General features: G+C 41.8%; 1 protein-coding gene across 2 annotated transcripts in view; it reads left to right on the top strand.

The window, feature by feature from the left end:
* Positions 1-18245, top strand: part of slc25a12.L (solute carrier family 25 member 12 L homeolog) — a 108732-nt gene that overhangs the window by 46 nt on the left and 90441 nt on the right. Inside the window, 2 exon segments of one of the 2 annotated variants that reach the window (NM_001091799.1) lie at positions 8596-8628; positions 11027-11074. In NM_001091799.1, the coding sequence (NP_001085268.1) occupies positions 8617-8628; positions 11027-11074 (60 nt within the window). In that variant the 5' untranslated portion in view covers positions 8596-8616. 2 annotated transcript variants of the gene reach the window in all.

The following is an 18245-nucleotide window of genomic DNA, read 5'->3' as shown; positions in this document are numbered from 1 at the left end:
ACATTCTGTCTCGCAGCTACAAATTTAGAAAGGAAACAATGACAAAAAAAATAAATACGTTGTTGGTTTTTTTTTGTTCTCGAACTGGTTGCCAATATTTTATTAGAAGAAGGTTTTTTATTTTCGATTTAGAACTCTGAATTATGAAAGGAAACAATAAAAAAATACGTTTCTTGATTGTCAACAATACCAGCTTTCTCACACAATAACTAGTTAGAAAAAAATCACTAGGTGAAATTCACCAGTCAGTAATAGACTTTTGGATTCCAGAATTTTTAAGCCTTATTTTTTACAGTGGTGTTTTACAGAGGGTCCCACAGTATTTTTGACATTCAGGGACAGAACAAAGGCAAATGAATGTAAAGACAATGGATAACATCTGCCAAAAGTAATAATTTACTGTTAGTTCCCTCCTGTCCTAACAGGTTACCTATCAGTTCCACAGCAGAGATTTCTGCCGCACAAAAAGGGGGTCTGTGAAAATTGGTGCTGGCAGAGGATTCCCCTGCTTCACAGATGTGTTAGAACACACACCCATAAACAGACATTCCATTATTTAGATTTTTGTTTCAGAATTTTATCTGAAGACTAGGATGCTATTTTTTACAATTTATGAGTGTTAAGGCCTATATTTATGGTGGTGTCAGAGGGTCCTAGACATTGTTTACTTTTAGTCAGCGGTACCTGCTGCCATCAGGGCCCCATCTTACAAATTTGACCAAAAAAATGTAAGTCTTTGTGCATACTAGTGCCAGGTGAAGTTTTTTTTGTCCCCTAGGCCCCGAAAGGTGTTTATGTGATTTCTAGGACAATGTTTATCCCAATTTAGGGGCTAATTTAGGTGAAACTAGTGGGTGAAATTCACCATCGTTAACCTTTTAGTTGTAATGATGCAGTGTTGAAGTCTATGTTCTAACTACAGTAGTATTATGGCACCAGGGTGACCAGCATGGCTAGCTGCTAGCATGGCCCTAGTTACATCAACTCAGGGAGGTGAAATCTGAGAATAAGGGGGGGGGGGCGAACTACAGGATAGTCACTGTTTTTTTATTTATTTTTTTGTTTTGAAAAGGAAGTTGCCATATATGCCACACTTGGCCAAATTTTTTTGTTTTGTTAAACCCCTCTTCCGGAAACTAATCTTTTGAAAATAAGGAATTGAGGCATATTGGGTTGTTGCTTAGAATTACATTTACTTTAATTATTGCCTGGCTGCCAGCAGAGACCAGTCGGGCAAGGACCACATCAGCTCACTAATGTAATCCTCACCTGGACAATATTCAGCAAGATATTGGTCAGATGGGTCTTCCCAGGAGCCCTATGCCTGGACCAAGAAGGTGAGAAATGGCTGCTTGTGTTGGCCTGTGTGTGGCTAGCTTTAGTCTCCATTGTATAACTGGTCATACGTATATTAAATGCACAGAATAGCTTATAAGCAGTTAAAGGGGGTAATTCAACTTCAAATTAACATTTAGTATGATGTAGATAATAATATTTTTAGACAAATTGCATTTGGTCTTAATTTTTAATTTTTTGTTTTCTGATTTATTTAGATTTTTGTTCAGCAGTTAACGACAGTTGTTATTTGGTTGCACTGTACCAATTATAAATAAGGAGATATTGTCTCCTGACATTGTTCTCATAATTTAAAAAAAAAAACAGGTTTTCTTCAGAAACACTAGTTTATATAGTGAATTATGTACTGTATTGTAAAATATTGATAGTCACTGAGGAATTCAGCCAAGTGCTTTTGTACAGGTCATGGAACTCCTGTATAATGGGACATATACATGAAAAGCTTGTTTAACTGGACATGTATTAAATACACAGAATAGCTTATAAGCAGTTAAAGTGGGCAGTTCTAATATATAAGAAGTCTAAGGTGACTGGTAATATCCTCATATTTTGCAAAAGGGGTTACATTATTTATTATAATACACATGTTTTCAATAGGGCACATACATAGCAGGTGGCAGATAAGCTGTGTAGAATACATTGATTTTAGTTCTTACACAGAAAGATAAGCAAGTGTCATTTAAAAGGGTGGTTCACCTTTAAGTTAACTTTTAATACCTAATAGCTAATTCTAAGTAACATTTCAATTGGTCTTCATTGTTTATTTTTTATAGTTTTTGAATTATTTGCCTCCTGAATCTTTCAAGCTTTCAAATGGGGGGCACTGACCCCATCTAAAAACAAATGCTCTGTAAGGCTACATAGTTATTGTTATTGCTACTTTTTATTACTCATCTTTCTATTTACACCATCTCCTATTCATTTTCCAGTCTCTTTTTCAATTCAGTGCATGGGTGCTAGGGTAATTTGGACCCTAGCAACCAGATTGTTGAAATTGCAAACTGCATAGTTGCTGAATAAAAAGCTAATATCCTGCAAAGCAGAGAATAATTCAGATTCAGCATAAAGTACTGTTTTATTTTACAGTATGATTCCTTAAAGGGGTAGTTCACAGTCAACTTAACTTTTACTAAAACAACAGACAGTGATATTCTGAGACAATGTTGTGTGTTTTGAATTATGCAGCTTTTTGTTCAGTAACCTTGACTAGAGACCCAGACAGTGACCCCCATTTGAAATCTGGAAAGAGTTAGAAAAGGAAGGCATAAAATTCAGCAAATATATGAAAATGAAAACCAATATAAATCTTAGAAAGTATAGTCCATAATATAACGTGCTAAAAGTGAACTTAAATGAAAACTAGCCTTTTAAACTAAGTAGGTAAAGGCTGTATTGCCATCCATTTCTCATCTTGTCATTCTTCATGTCTGTATGTTAAAAGTTCTGCATTTGATTTCAGAGTTCTGGGAAAGGGCTACCTGGGGTGGTTCATATTTTGATTTAAATGTGGGAAAAAGTTCCCATCAGGACTTAGAATAACACTTTGGTGGATTCAAGGCAAATCATATGGTTTATTCTCCAGGTCTCTTTGCACTTCATTCACTGAGCACAATCCACTTGTCCAGAAAGGCGCCTATGATTAAAGTAACTAACCTGATTGAAATAATATAGATTTGTGAGATTGGCGAAGACACATGTGGGCATCAGTACAAATTACCAAGATAGCTGTGAATGACTAGACCTTTTCAAGGACACGCTTTTCAAAGCTGCCAAGTAGATTGCATCTGCTGTAATCATTAGGAGAAGAATACAATCAGGCCTGCAGTGTCATGCACCTTTATTTTGGGAAGAAGATGTTTCAGTAGAATTCCTGGCAAAATCAAAATACCAAGCAAACCAAGGAAAACTATACCCCCAAACAATGTAGGTCTCTAAAAATATATTGCATAAAACAGCCCATGTCGGCTGCCCTCTGTGATGGTGCATAGAAACAAACGAAAGCTGACCATAGATGCAAAATGGCAAATGATTCTAGTTATATGCATCAAACAACAATTTTTACTTAATCTGCCCCAAATGTATATAGTATTTGGATAATGTCTCTAGGGGCTCTACACATGGATATTTATGCTTTTGAGACACGTTTGAGCGCAATTAAATGCATTAGATCGGGACTTTTTTTTTTTTTTACCACTGAGCCACAGTCAAATTTTGGGGCGCAACACAAGCATGAAAAAAAGCACATAGGACGTGTCACATAAGGGCATTGCTTGGCTATTTTCTATTTTCACCATGTGGACTGGCAGCCTGCAGGAGACTCTCTTTGGTATTGCACCTGTTTGTTGTGGCTTAAAAACTTGCCTACACGCTAGGAATTTAAAAAAGCAATATAAAGGCAATATATACTTGTGTATTTGTGCTCCACAAGCATTTGTAAACACATTAACCTGTGTGTAAGAGCCCTGATAATATTTAGTAGGGTTAGAGCAGGGGAAAATGGTGCTCATAAAGCTGAAATAAACATTCCCAAATCATTGAGAAAACACCACTGAAATCTAGACAGCAGGAAGTCTCCATAACCTTTTAGTGGTAGGAACATAACATACTATTTTTAACCATTCCTCAGTATGTGGCTTGTGCTCTATTTATAGAACAGTCCTTTTCTTGTCCCACCTGCTGCAGGGACATGTTCTCACAAGTGCGCTAGAAGTCTCTGGTCACATATCTAATAGATTTAGGGGTCTATTTATTATCAAGCTGCAAGACCTATATTCTGTCTTTTAAGTGTTCACTGAAAAGAAAATATATTTGTATTCAATATTTCACAGGACTTTTTACTACAAAATCCTGCCCCACATCAGGCTAGGAATAATTTTTATATGACACCTTATTTTGCTGCCATCAACTCTCTATGTACACTGTTTGTAAACTAAGTTTTAGCAATTGTATTATTTTCTTGAACCTACTTATAGGTGAAGAGAGCACTACAGGTTCATGTTGCCCAGTACAACTTAGCCCTTAGAGGCATGGTGCAAGGTGCACATTCTACATAAGCAAAGAAGTTCCTGAAACCTTGTATGTAACGTTAAAGTGGCTTTAGTGGGAACTGCCTGACAACTGTTTTCTAGTTTAGGCAATACTTGGCCTAAATATACTCTGTGGTTTTGGTTTCAGAGAGCTGCCTCTACTTGTGGTGGCAGGTGGTTCCTTTTGAAGTCAGTGAGAGGCTACAGGGATGATTTTAGGCACTTCTGTGCTAGCTGAAACCAACCAAAGTGGAAATGATCTTGTGCAATCAGCCTTATTCTCCAATGTCTTCATCTTATTGACTCAATATACTCTTAAAGCTTGGTATAAGAGATATGTTAACAATGGGAAACAGTAAGACTTGCTGAAGAAACCGGTTGGCTTATGCTACACTGAGGCTGCCCCTTTGCTCGTATATATCTAGGGGTAGATTTATTAAAGAGTGAAGTTAGAGATCTCCATAGTGCACAGAGTGAAATACCGCCTCTCTCCATTCATTTCTATGGGATTTTTAAAGGTGTATTTATCAAATGGTGAACATTCACTATCACCCTTTGATAAATACGCCTTTAAAAATCCCATAGAAATTAATGGAGAAAGGTTGTATTTCACTCTGCGGACTGTGGAGATCTCTAAGTTCACTCTTTAATAAATCTACTGGGGCAAATTTACTTACCTCTGAAATTGCGCCAGCGACGGCCTCTGACATCGCAACACTTCGCCAGGTGTAGATTCGCCAGGACAACGCTAATTCACGAAAACCCGAAGTTGCGTCCAGGGTGCCGAACGCTTGCGAAGTTGCTCTAGCGTTACTGCGGCAAGCAAAGCAAAGTTGCGCTAGCGTTGGCTAATTTGCATACAGCGGGAAGTTAAAGTTAAATGGATGTATATGTTGCAGTCAATACATTACACTATACAAGCCCAGGGAACCTTAATAAAATAAACTAGAGTTGTTATATTGCCCTACACATGTGTCCACTGTATAGTTTATGTGCCATATGTTCGGAAATGTATGGGGAAGCCGGGTACTCCAAAAAAAATTACGATTTTTTGCAGCCCATCACCCTGTAAAAAGTAAGACGCCAGCGTTTTTTTGGGACTTAGAAAAAATGTCAACTATTTTTTGACCAAGTCCTATCTTCTCTATTGCACTTCACCTGGTCTGAGCTGGCGAAGGCAAGTCTGGCGCAAGAAGAAACGTTCAGTCAAATCTTAATCTTAGTGAATTAGCGTAGTTAGCGTTATCGTAGATTTAGCCAGTGCCCTGGCGTTAGCCACTTCACCCTTAGTAAATTTCCCCCTTAGCCTTTTGTCTACCTGGAGCCACTGTGTCAGTCCGGGGGTAGACACTTGATTTTGGTGGCGAAATACACACTCAGCTCAAAAATCCACTCTGTGTTATCATGGCCTGAGTGATGAGTGGTTAGTTTTTTTTCTGCCTTTGTTTTTCTGCAGACTGGTGTGACTGTAGCCTTAAGGTTTGTATGTCCTGTATCTCTGTGACAGATCCATTTTGACATTTAGAGCAAAAGGCTCCATTTGATCTACAAAAGCAACTTTTCTGACATTTTATATGCAGACTGAATGAAAGCTTTTTTGGTGATTGTAGAAAAGACCGGAAGTAGGACCTCAAAGAAAAGCTAAATTTGTTTGTTTGTGTGATATTGATTATTTTTCTTTTGTTCTTGGATGTAAAATGATCATAGATTCCTAACTGATCATTGCAACCAGAAAACATAGTATCAGAACAGATTGGGCAGCAACCAGAGTCTGACTGGCCCACTGGGATATTGACTCCTGCCCTGCTGGGCCCTGCCGCCTACTTTCTTTCTAATTGATCATGGCCCGATGCTCTGAAACCGGTTTTCTGCTTGAGTAGATAAAAATAAACTAGCCATTCATTCCACTGTGTAAAAAGCACAGCCTTTAATTTTATACAAGCATTTCAGTGATATAACGAGCAGCACAGGCACATGTGGGTGAGTTAATGCTTTTGAGCTAATGCATTTTCTGCAGTGATCTTGCTGGTATGTCTAGGGTTAATATGCGCATTGTCTATTTTCTGCAGTGCTTTTGCTGGCATGTCTTGGGTTCATGTTCTACTGGTATGCCTGGTGTTAATGAAGTGCTCATCTATTTCTGCTGGGATTTTATTTGCATGTTTGGGGTATAATATGCTCATTATCTATGTTCTGCAGAGCTCTTACTGGCATAGCAGGGTAATTATGGATAAAGGGAGTGGCCAAGGCTTCACTTTTGTCCTAGTTCCATATTTTGTTAAGACAGTAGTGCTCAATCGTGGGGATGAGCTCCAAAAGTTATGGCAGCAACCACAGCAGTAGACCCTTAGGGGGTGGTACACTAGTAAATAGTATATCTGATAATGGTTCATCCCAGAAATACAAAGACTGCACACCCCACAATTCCACTAAATAATTTCTAGATACATGAACAGCAATCATTGTCAGGAACGTCATCAAAAGTAGACTATTTATCAATTATCTATTTTATAATCTAAAGGATGTTACATATTCAAGTTTCAGGCATTCTAAATTGAACAACAAAGCTTCTCTTCAACTTTATTGTTTTGGGAATCAGTCTGAACAATTGTTTTAAGCCTATTGTATGCTCACCCGCTAAGTACTATACTAAAGCAAGCTATGTCCAGATACATCATATACTAATGTACACAAGCAGCAAACCACAAGCCCTTCTGAAGCAACTGCGTTTTTACAGATTCTGTTGAAAACACTTTGTCATTGGGTAAGCAAAATGATCATCAATAAGTGCACACTTTGAGTGTGGTGTAATAAAATGTGAAGAGTTTGCTAAAGGTCTTGTCACTCATAGCAACCAATAAGCAGATAGTGTTTACTGGTCAGCTGTTGGAAGAAATAAAATTGGGAAGACCTATAGCTCCTCTATCATATACAACACGGTGGCAGTAGATACTCTGGGTACCTAATTATACCCCGGGAAATGTTGAAGCATTGCCTGTTTGAAAATAACATTGAGATACTTCGACAGGAAGACTATACTACACCTCAATGTAAAGGGCAGGGGTCCCCATGCAGACATAGATTTGCAAGATTTTGATGAATGGAAATTATATTCACAGGAAAAAAACTGGTCAGTTTACTTATAAGTTGTGACCCAAGGTAGACAAGGGTCGGCAGACCTAGTTCTTGGATCTATGTTGCTGTCTAAGGGGTTGCTAGACGTTGATGCCCAAGCCAGCATTTTAAGTAAAAATATTCAGCACCTCCAGCAGTCAAGGGCCTGGGTTGGTTAATTAGAGAAACACATTGTCAGCACATAGAATATCCATTATTCAAAGGGATCATGTTTAAGGCCAGCTAATTGGGTAGACTGCCCAATCTGAAGCCAAGGGCTCTGTCGCCAGTGCAAACAATAAAGGCGACAGTGGACACCCAAACCACTTGTGTGTAGCAATAAAATGCATTGCTGGCAGTGGAAGAAGGTTTAGCAGAGATAAGGGTTAATATTGCTGACTATACCAGTATAATTTGAGCAGGGGTTGGCACTGATGGAGTCAACATTGCTTGCTGTATGACATTTGTTGGTGGGTTTCCCTTTATGATGTGACATCATAAGAGATGCTAAATGGCAATGGCAGGCCGCATGCCATATATCTCTGCTGGGCTTGCTCCATTGAGGTGGATGGGGTGTCTCAGAGAGAGTAGCTTGGATTGTAGATTGATTGCTGCTGCTCCCCTTTTCACATAAATCCTAAACTCTGGTATAATGCAGGTCTCTCAGGAAAATCACAGGTTAGTCCTGATCCCTGCCTGTGTGCTACAGCTTTAAATACCATTTTATATGCCTAGCCCTGCCCCCTGCCTATTTTCCCACCCCCGGAAGCAGTCTGTTGTTTCTAAACCAACCCCCCAGACTAGTTTCATCCTGCCGATTGCACACACAGCTTCTTTGGAGCTTCTTCATTTCTATTCACTGCACTCAGCCATCTATTTTCTGGTCTGGCTGGGAGGGGGCAGAGCCAGCCTTCCCTGAGCAGTGTGCTTGTGTAACCCCAGTGAGACTTGACAGCTGCTCTCACACAGCCAGTACCAGGGCTATAGCACGTCATGCCAAGGAGAACAACCCGGACTCACTGACACTGATTCGTCTGGCTTATTAGCATAGAGCGCGTGCACAGTGCAGAAAGACAGCAGGAGCGCGCCTTATGCCAGCTGACATCACAGCAGCCTCAGCATGGCGGTCAAGGTGACTCTGATTAGATCCTCTTATTGCTTTACAAGCTTATGCCTTCTCCATGCTTTGTTGCAACTTAGCATGAACCCAGCTGGCTGCAGTTAGGGATGTGCATGCAATGTCTTGTGTCAGCTCATTTGTGGACGGAGTTGCTTTCCCTGTCTGTCTAGTACAGTGTTCTGTACATCACAGGGCCCTGCTGCTGCTGCTGTTGCTTCATTTTAATTGCTGTCATGTTCAATTGTACACGCTTTATGAGCTTCCACCTGCAGCTAGGATTTGCTGGTTATAACAAATCATATAGCAGGCTCCTGAACTGATTGCTACCATACTGCGTGCTGGTGTTACAGTATTGCATGGATGATCTGGCGACCCTTATGCCACTTTCACCAATTGCACATTCCCTGTCCTGCAAAGGCTGTAATTAGGACTACAATGATTTTATTGCATTAAAGGGTGATCAGTTTGTGGCCTGCAGCCCAGCAAATTGTATTTTTAGAAAAGTTCCTTATTATCTTTTAGCTGGTCTGTTAAGTTTACCACAGACAGACAAATGCTGTTGCAGAGATGTCAACTAACCCCATGTCATTAGTGACCAAATTCATCCTTTAGGCAAAATATTAATGTAATGAGGTCTAAAAAATGCACAAATGAATCATTATCACCCTAATGGCATTGGCTTAGTAGGCACTTGTACTGTCACTGAGAGATCTAAATACACACTTATCTATAGCTTGAGATATATATATATATATATATATATATATATATATTTACAATTGACATTATGCACACGTGTGCATGTGTGCAGTACTTGTTTATTGAGGGTTCTCAGTTGCACTCAATGTGCATGCACAAGGTGAATGTCATCCGAGCAATCTCAGCCTAATGCTTAGTGGGTATGCATACGCAAGTTTGAAAAGGAAGGAAGTGTGGTGGGCCACTTCTGCCATGAGGCAAGGTGAGAACCTTGGCCAGTTACCACCTCTAGTAACTTTATGAGCCAAATTTACAACTATTAAAACAGAAATTTGGCTCTTCCAGTGCAGAGAGCAAGTGATGCAGGTACCCTTTGACCTGCTCCGATGCCAAATAGGTAAGCGCAGGGGGGGGGGGTGCATGGGGCTTGATTCACTAGAAACACAGTTGGCCACACTGCCTATCAGGAAATGTTGGGGGGCTACACTCTGCCTGTCATGAAATGCTGTGGGGTTATACTGTGCCTGTCATGAAATGCTTTGGGCCACACTGTGCCTTTTGTGTAATGCTGGGGGGCTACACTGTGCTTGCTGTTAAACAATGGAGGTGCCACACTGTGGCTGTCGTGAAATGGGGGGGGTACACCGTGCATGTCATAAAATGCTGGGGAGGTTTGATTCCCACTCATGAAGGTAGATGGAAGAACATAAAATAATATGGCATTATATGGCACTGTCAGTGGCTTTTTTAAAGCCCATTCATGTCGAAATATTTTATTTAAAAGTATTGTCCTTTCTTCTGCTTTTCTTGTTTAATTTCAGTAATAATAAGCTGGTGCATTTATATATATATATTATTATTATAGTTTCTGTTTTCTTATGAACACATAAAGTCCAAAAAATGCAGTATGTTGCAATAAAAAAAAACAATGAAACTTAACTGCAATAAAACACAGTTCCTACTGTAAACAGGCATGATGTGTTTGTCTTAAACAACATCAAACGCCAAAAAAGAGCCCTAATACAATTTCTTGACAGGCAGCTGACAATCATAAAAACAGACAGTCAGTATTTTTGAGTGATGTCAGGAAAGTGCGCACTTGCTTTCAGAAGTTTGCAATTGAAGTGTATGGAGGCATTATTTTGATAACTTTTCACCATCCTACGGAGTTAATAAAAACACCTGTGCAACAGAACTTTCAAAAGCACCCCATGTGCCATTTCTATTAGGGGGAGTGCAAATTAGGTACAACCTTTGCCCCCAACAATAGTGGGGTCCTGCACATAGCATGTGAGATGTAATTAGACAGAGGAGGGGACAATGAGGCATGATGACAACAACAGTGCTTTATAAGAGTGCTGCCCATATTGTTGCCCTTCAGTTGAATTACACCTCCCAGCACTCTCAGTTGTAGAGTCATACTTATTTAATTTTTTTTGCATTGAAACAGTTAATATTATTTTCTCTTTTATAATCCAGTGGAAAAGCTGGTTATGTAGATTACTTTGGGTGGAACCTGTAATAAGCTGTGCATGTACATGTTAAAACAACAATGAAACGAGAAATAAATCTTAGTAAACTATTAATGTAAGGAACTAATTTTTTTCTTCAGTAGCCACAATTAAGAGATGAACAAATTGTGCTAGGGATATATGCATTTGAATTGACCCACTGTAAATACAGCACTCATTAATGTTATTTGTTATTCCAGTTTACAAAGAGAGCTGATCCCTTTGAGCTAAAGAATATATTTCTCCAGGTAAGGATTCATATTGCATCAGTGAAGTCACTGCAGTTTCCAAAAATGGTTTTGTTGCTTTATGTGTGAATGACTGTATTTCCCAGTGATTGTGAGAAGCAAGCTATTTATAGTATCATGCATGGCATTTGTCAACAACGTCATATTACCTCATTCACGACATGTTAATTGCATCATTATGTTAGTCCTTTAAAAGTGATATAGTGAACTGTGGACAACTTGAAAAATTACAACAGTAGGGGTCATTTAAACAGCACAGTGTGGGTAGCCAATTCCTCCAATTTCCTTTATAGTGAAGAATTTATCATGATGAAAAAGCTTTTCAGATCACAGTAAAAATTGCACAAATAAACAAATGTACCAAAGCATGTTGGAGTTTTTCAAGAATGTTAATTTAAAAGTGGTGCATAAAAATGTTTGCACAAATGAATGTTGGTGCAAAAGGACAGTGGTGCATTAATATGTTTGTGCAAATGGTGTAGAAGAATTTTGGTGCAAAAGAATGGCTCTTAAAAATGTTTATAAATAAATGGTATTGTACAATGTGTACTTTGCACACTGCCTTCCTTTGTTACAGAATTGCCGCATTTTTCTGCATTCCGTTTTGAAGTGCTGAGACCTGTGACTTCATCATTGAATATAACACTGCCTGAATTTCATAGTGCTGCATTCATGAGGGTCGGGAGTGCAGGTTAGGGAGCTGCAACAAGGGCCTGTCCTTACCGCCTGTCCTATGGTATATGGTAAGGACAGCCCTGCTCCCCATAACATATTGGTGTGCTGGATTTTTGCATTCAGTTCAAGGTGCAGATTGCAGCCAGACTGTTGGCAGGAGTGCTTGCTATATGAGCACTAAGGGGAAGGCCCCTACATTCTTCCCATAGTCATAGTATGGCCCAAGTTGTGCATGAAAATGATTGATGGATAATAATGTTAGTGCAAAAGCAAAGTAGTGCATTAAAGTTTTAGAGTAAAGGGATAGTGATGCATAAGAATGTTGGTGCAAAAAGACAATAGTGTATGAGAATGTTTTTGCAGAAGGATAGTGTAACGTACAGTATCCCACAACTCAGAGTAAACCCCAATGTCCCGGGCTCGGCTCACGCTTCGGCCTATAACCGCCGCCTTTCACGTCGGGAGGAGCCCTCCGCTACTTGGATGCCGCCAGGACTTAATAGTGAGGAGACTGAGGGAAGAACTCTGGGCGAGCAAGGGAACGTAACGTAAAGTTTATCAAAGTCCAGGAACGGGCCGAGTCAAAAGCAATCGGGAATGCAGTACAAAATCGGTAAGCAGCAGAGTAATCGAGGTCACAAGCCGGGTCAGCAACTAACAGGGTCGAAGTACAGAACGGAATCCAAAGAGTAGTCAGGAACAAGCCAAAGGGTCAGGGCAGGCGGAAATCAAACAGGAATCAGGGATAGCCAAGGTCACAACTAGAATCACAGAATAAATCACACCCAGGAACCATATAGAGAACCTACGTTGGGCAAAGCACAAAAGGACTGATGGCCCTTTAAACATTTGAATTTGGCGCCATTGGACGCTGGCGAATCAGCGCCAGCGCCTGTGCAAACACGCCAATGCAATTGCGTCAGCGTGCCTGCGCCTTTAATTGTCGCGCATGCGCGCCGCGCGCTCCATAGGAGCCGGCGCCTGGGGCCTAACCGCATCGGCGGTGCGAGACGGGTGTCCGCGTCGAGGGGGCGGCAGGCGTCCCTGCTGTCCCCCGGGTAAGTTTCTTACATTACCCCCCCCTCCAGAGGGGGCCACTGGACCCTTAGGTTTGTTGGGAAATTTTGAATGAAACTGACTCACCAACCTATCCGCCTTAACATCAGAGGCGAAAACCCAGGATCTCTCCTCAGGACCATAACCCTTCCAATGAACCAGATATTGGAGTTTACCCCTAGAGATACGAGAGTCAACCAATCTGTGAACAAGGAATTCAGATTGACCCTCAATAGAAATAGGAGGGGGAGGAGAATTCTGACGTACCACTCTAGCGGGTTTCAACAGAGATACATGGAAAGAATTAAAAATCTTGAGTTCGGGAGGAAGATTTAACCTGAAAGTACATGGGTTGATAACATCAGATATAGAGAAAGGACCAATAAATTTGGGACCCAGTTTGGCTGAAGGGACTTTCAGAGAAATGTTTTTGGAGGAGAGCCAAACCTTGTCACCAACCTGATACACCGGAGAATCTCTCCGATGTTTGTCTGAAGCCTTCTTCTGAGCAGCTACTGCAGAAGATAATGACTTCTGAACCTCCTGCCAGGTCTTAGAAAAATCTTCCACAAAGGAATTAACAGCAGGAAGATCACATGATCCTGAGAATGAAAAAACTCTGGGATGAAGACCAAACACCGTGAAAAAAGGAGACTTGCCAGTGGAGGAATGAATGGCATCGTTATAGGCAAATTCGGCCCACGGAAGAAAATTAACCCAAAGTGCCTGATTGCAGGAGACATAACATCTAAGATATTGTTCCAGAGTCTGATTTGTCCTCTCAGTCTGACCATTGGTCTGGGGATGATATGCAGAAGAGAAAGACAAATCAGTACCCATTAATGAACAAAAAGCCCGCCAAAACCTGGACACAAATTGAACCCCCCTATCAGACACAATATTGAGAGGAGCCCCGTGAAATTTAAATATATGGACAATGAAAAGTTCAGCTAGAGTCTTGGCAGAGGGAAGGGTAGAAAGAGGAATAAAATGAGACATTTTACTAAAACGGTCCACCACTACCCAGATAACAGTATGCCCATTCGATGGAGGTAATTCTACAATGAAATCCATGGATATATGAGTCCAAGGTTTCACAGGAATAGGAAGTGACTGCAGCAACCCCTGAGGTAAAGATCTAGATGGCTTAGATCGTTGGCAGACTGGGCATGACTCAATATATTTGGCAACGTCTTGTCTTAAAGTCGGCCACCAGAGAGTACGAGACAACAAATCGCAAGTCTTCGCACAACCCGGATGACCAGCCACTTTAGAATCATGAGTCTCGTGAAAGACTGCTTCACGTAAATTACTAGGAACAAATAACTTGCCCACTGGAATATCAGGAGGGGAATCTACCTGGGCATTCGACAAAGAGGTAGAGAGATCCGGACTCAAGGCTGCCACAATCACCTCCTTAGGAACAATAGGGACTGGTTCCGAATCCTCCCTAGGCTTGGAGACAAAACTTCTAGAAAGGGCATCTGCTTTCAGATTCCTTTCTGCAGGTCTGTAGGTGATGAGAAAATTAAAACGTGAGAAAAACAATGACCACCTGGCTTGGCGAGGATTTAACCGTTTAGCAGATTCAATGTACAACAAATTTTTATGATCTGTGAACACAGAAACTGTATGCTTGGCACCCTCAAGGAGATGTCTCCATTCCTCAAATGCCAATTTAATGGCCAATAATTCCCTATTGCCAATATCGTAATTGACCTCAGCAGAGGAAAATTTTTTTGAGAAAAAGGCACATGGGTGAATTTTACCAGAGACGGGATGTCGTTGAGATAATACTGCTCCGGCACCGATCTCAGACGCATCCACCTCAAAAATAAAAGGCAAAGATGAGTCTGGATGCCGGAGAACTGGAGCAGAAATGAAAGCCTCTTTTAAGAGGCTAAAGGCCTCAACAGCCTCAGCAGACCAAATACTAGGGTCAACCCCTTTCTTAGTTAAAGCAGTAATTGGGGCCACCAACTTGGAAAAATTCAGAATAAATTGCCTATAGTAATTAGCGAACCCTAAAAATCTCTGGATCGCTTTCAAAGAAAGGGGTTGTGCCCACTGCTGAATTGCTTGGACTTTAGTGGGCTCCATCTCAAGACCAGTTTGGGAAATAATATATCCAAGGAAAGGTACAGCAGAGACTTCGAAGAGACATTTCTCAAGCTTAGCATACAGATGATTCTGCCTTAACCTGGATAGAACCTCCCGAACATGAGCACGATGGGAAAACAAATTTGAAGAAAAAATTAGAATGTCGTCTAAGTACACAACGACAAACCGACCCAAAAGATCACGGAAGATATCGTTAACCAGTTCTTGAAAAACAGCGGGGGCGTTACACAGACCAAATGGCATTACCAAGTATTCATAATGCCCATCTCGGGTATTAAAAGCGGTCTTCCACTCATCCCCCTCCTTTATCCTGATTAGATTATAGGCACCCCTTAGATCCAATTTGGAAAAAATAACAGCCCCCTTCACTCTATCAAAGAGTTCAGAGATTAAAGGGAGGGGGTAACGATTCTTGACCGAGATCTTATTTAACCCTCTATAATCGATACAGGGTCTAAGAGTCCCATCCTTCTTTTTGACAAAAAAAAAACCCAGCCCCCGCAGGGGAAGAAGAAGGTCTAATGAACCCCCGCTCCGAATTCTCTTTAATATATTCCTCCATGGCTAAAGACTCAGGGAGGGAAAGAGGATATGTCCTTCCCTTGGGAGGAGAAGACCCAGACAATAATTCAATAGCACAGTCATAGGGTCTATGGGGGGGTAAGGATTCAGCTGCTTTTTTACAGAAAACATCAGAGAAAGCGGCATAACAAGGAGGAAGACTCTTTAAAGAAGTAGCGGCCAGGGTCTGGACAGACTTAACACAAGAATACATACATGCAGAACTCCATTTCAAAATTTTACCAGAGGGCCAATCAACCTGGGGATTATGACCTTGTAACCAGGGGAGACCTAGAATGACTGGAGTCTGTGGGCTCTCAGTAATAAAAAATGAAAGAGATTCAAAATGATCAGAAACGGACATGTGAATAACCTTAGATCGAGTAGATACTAGTCCGGAACCCAAAGATCTACCATCAATGGCGGATAATCTGAAAGATGGAACCTGTGGTTCCCAAGGAATACCATGTTTTTGAATAAACCCAAAATCCAAAAAATTACCCGCTGCCCCAGAATCCAAAAAAGCAGAGCTCTGCACACAACCACTGTCCCAACTCAAAAGAACCGGAATTAAAATTTGAGAAGATTGGGGAGTAGAAACGACATCACCCAAGCAAGACTCCCCAGACCTGCTTAGGTTCTGTCGTTTCCCGGCCTTTTGGGACAGGTGTTGCGAAAGTGCCCCTTATCCCCACAATACAGACATAACCCATTATTCCTCCTACGAACCCTCTCCTCGGAAGAGAGACGAGTAGAATCAATCTGCATAGGTTCTTCTAAAGATCTAGGAAAGACTTGAGGGGTGTTAAAGACATTTACGGGAGGAGGTGTAACATAGGAAACCTGCTCTTCCTGGAGTCTCTCTCTATGCCTTCGATCAATCTGGATAGCCAGATGCATGAGAGAATCCAGAGAAGACTGTGCGGGAAAATTTACAAGGCTATCTTTAATAGTCGGAGCCAAACCAACCCTGAATTGACTCATAAGAGCCGTATCATTCCAGCCCGTCTCTACCGCCCAACGGCGGAATTCAGTACAATAATCCTCTGCCCGCCTTTTGCCTTGTTTAAGGGCACGTATGGCAGCGTCAGCAGAGGCGGCACGATCAGGATCATCGTAAATAATAGCCATGGCTTTAAAGAAAGCCTCTAAGGAGAGACGGGCTGGATCCCTTTGAGACAAACTAAATGCCCAGAGCTGGGCATCACCCTGTAACAGCGTAACTACAAAATTCACCCTAGACTCCTCAGTAGGGAAGGAATAGGGTAAAAAACTGAAATGCAGTTTACAGGCCTCTTGGAAAGTAAAAAACTTACTTCGATCCCCAGCAAACTTCTCGGGGAAAGGAACCTTGGGCTCATGGAAGGTACTAACAGCAAGTGGAGTAGTACTTGCCTGAGGAGTAGTATTACTCGGACCAGGAACAGGCTGTTGCTGCATCATGTCAAGTCTGGAAGAAAGACCGTGAAGACATTGCACAATATAGTCTTGCTTGTCCTCTTGTTCACCAAGCCTCTGTAGAAGATTCGCCAGAATCGCTTCCGAAGGAGTGGTGGAAGCAGTAGCTTCAGCTGGCTCCATCTTCTTAGTTCTTTGGGCCCAACGTAATGTAACGTACAGTATCCCACAACCCAGAGTAAACCCCAATGTCCCGGGCTCGGCTCACGCTTCGGCCTATAACCGCCGCCTTTCACGTCGGGAGGAGCCCTCCGCTACTTGGATGCCGCCAGGACTTAATAGTGAGGAGACTGAGGGAAGAACTCTGGGCGAGCAAGGGAACGTAACGTAAAGTTTATCAAAGTCCAGGAACGGGCCGAGTCAAAAGCAATCGGGAATGCAGTACAAAATCGGTAAGCAGCAGAGTAATCGAGGTCACAAGCCGGGTCAGCAACTAACAGGGTCGAAGTACAGAACGGAATCCAAAGAGTAGTCAGGAACAAGCCAAAGGGTCAGGGCAGGCGGAAATCAAACAGGAATCAGGGATAGCCAAGGTCACAACTAGAATCACAGAATAAATCACACCCAGGAACCATATAGAGAACCTACGTTGGGCAAAGCACAAAAGGACTGATGGCCCTTTAAACATTTGAATTTGGCGCCATTGGACGCTGGCGAATCAGCGCCTGTGCAAACACGCCAACGCAATTGCGTCAGCGTGCCTGCGCCTTTAATTGTCGCGCATGCGCGCCGCGCGCTCCATAGGAGCCGGCGCCTGGGGCCTAACCGCATCGGCGGTGCGAGACGGGCGTCCGCGTCGAGGGGGCGGCAGGCGTCCCTGCCGTCCCCCGGGTAAGTTTCTTACAGATAGTTATATGGCTGCATATAAGAATGTTTGTGCAAAAGGTGCATGGTGGGGCACTAAACCCTGCTGCACTAAACTGATCAACCATACTTTACTCTTTGTTTCTGGACTACAAATCTCAGCATACTAACATTATCAAGGTTAAGGCATGGTGGGAGCTGTAGTCCAGCAACATTATGGTTGTATTCTTAAAGCTGTATTGCACAAAAAACTTTCCCCCAGCTCTCCAGTGCCTGCAGCAGCATTAAAATGCAAAATAATCCTCTTTGTTCCTGTAACTGGGTTTGGAAACTTTATTTATCCAGTCAGGTCCGGACTGAGAATTAAAATAGGCCCTGGTATTTCAGGTACACAGAGGCCCTATCAGTGCACACAGAGGCCAAAACAGCCCCCTCCAGCCCACTAAATAGTGACTTTCTAAGGGACCTTATAGCAGCCCCTCTGGCATTTGCCAGA

Source organism: Xenopus laevis, chromosome 9_10L, assembly GCF_017654675.1.
Source record: "Xenopus laevis strain J_2021 chromosome 9_10L, Xenopus_laevis_v10.1, whole genome shotgun sequence".
Classification (NCBI taxonomy): domain Eukaryota; kingdom Metazoa; phylum Chordata; class Amphibia; order Anura; family Pipidae; genus Xenopus; species Xenopus laevis.
The sequence above is the reverse complement of the archived record's forward strand: the minus strand, read 5'-3'. Positions and strand labels throughout refer to the sequence as shown.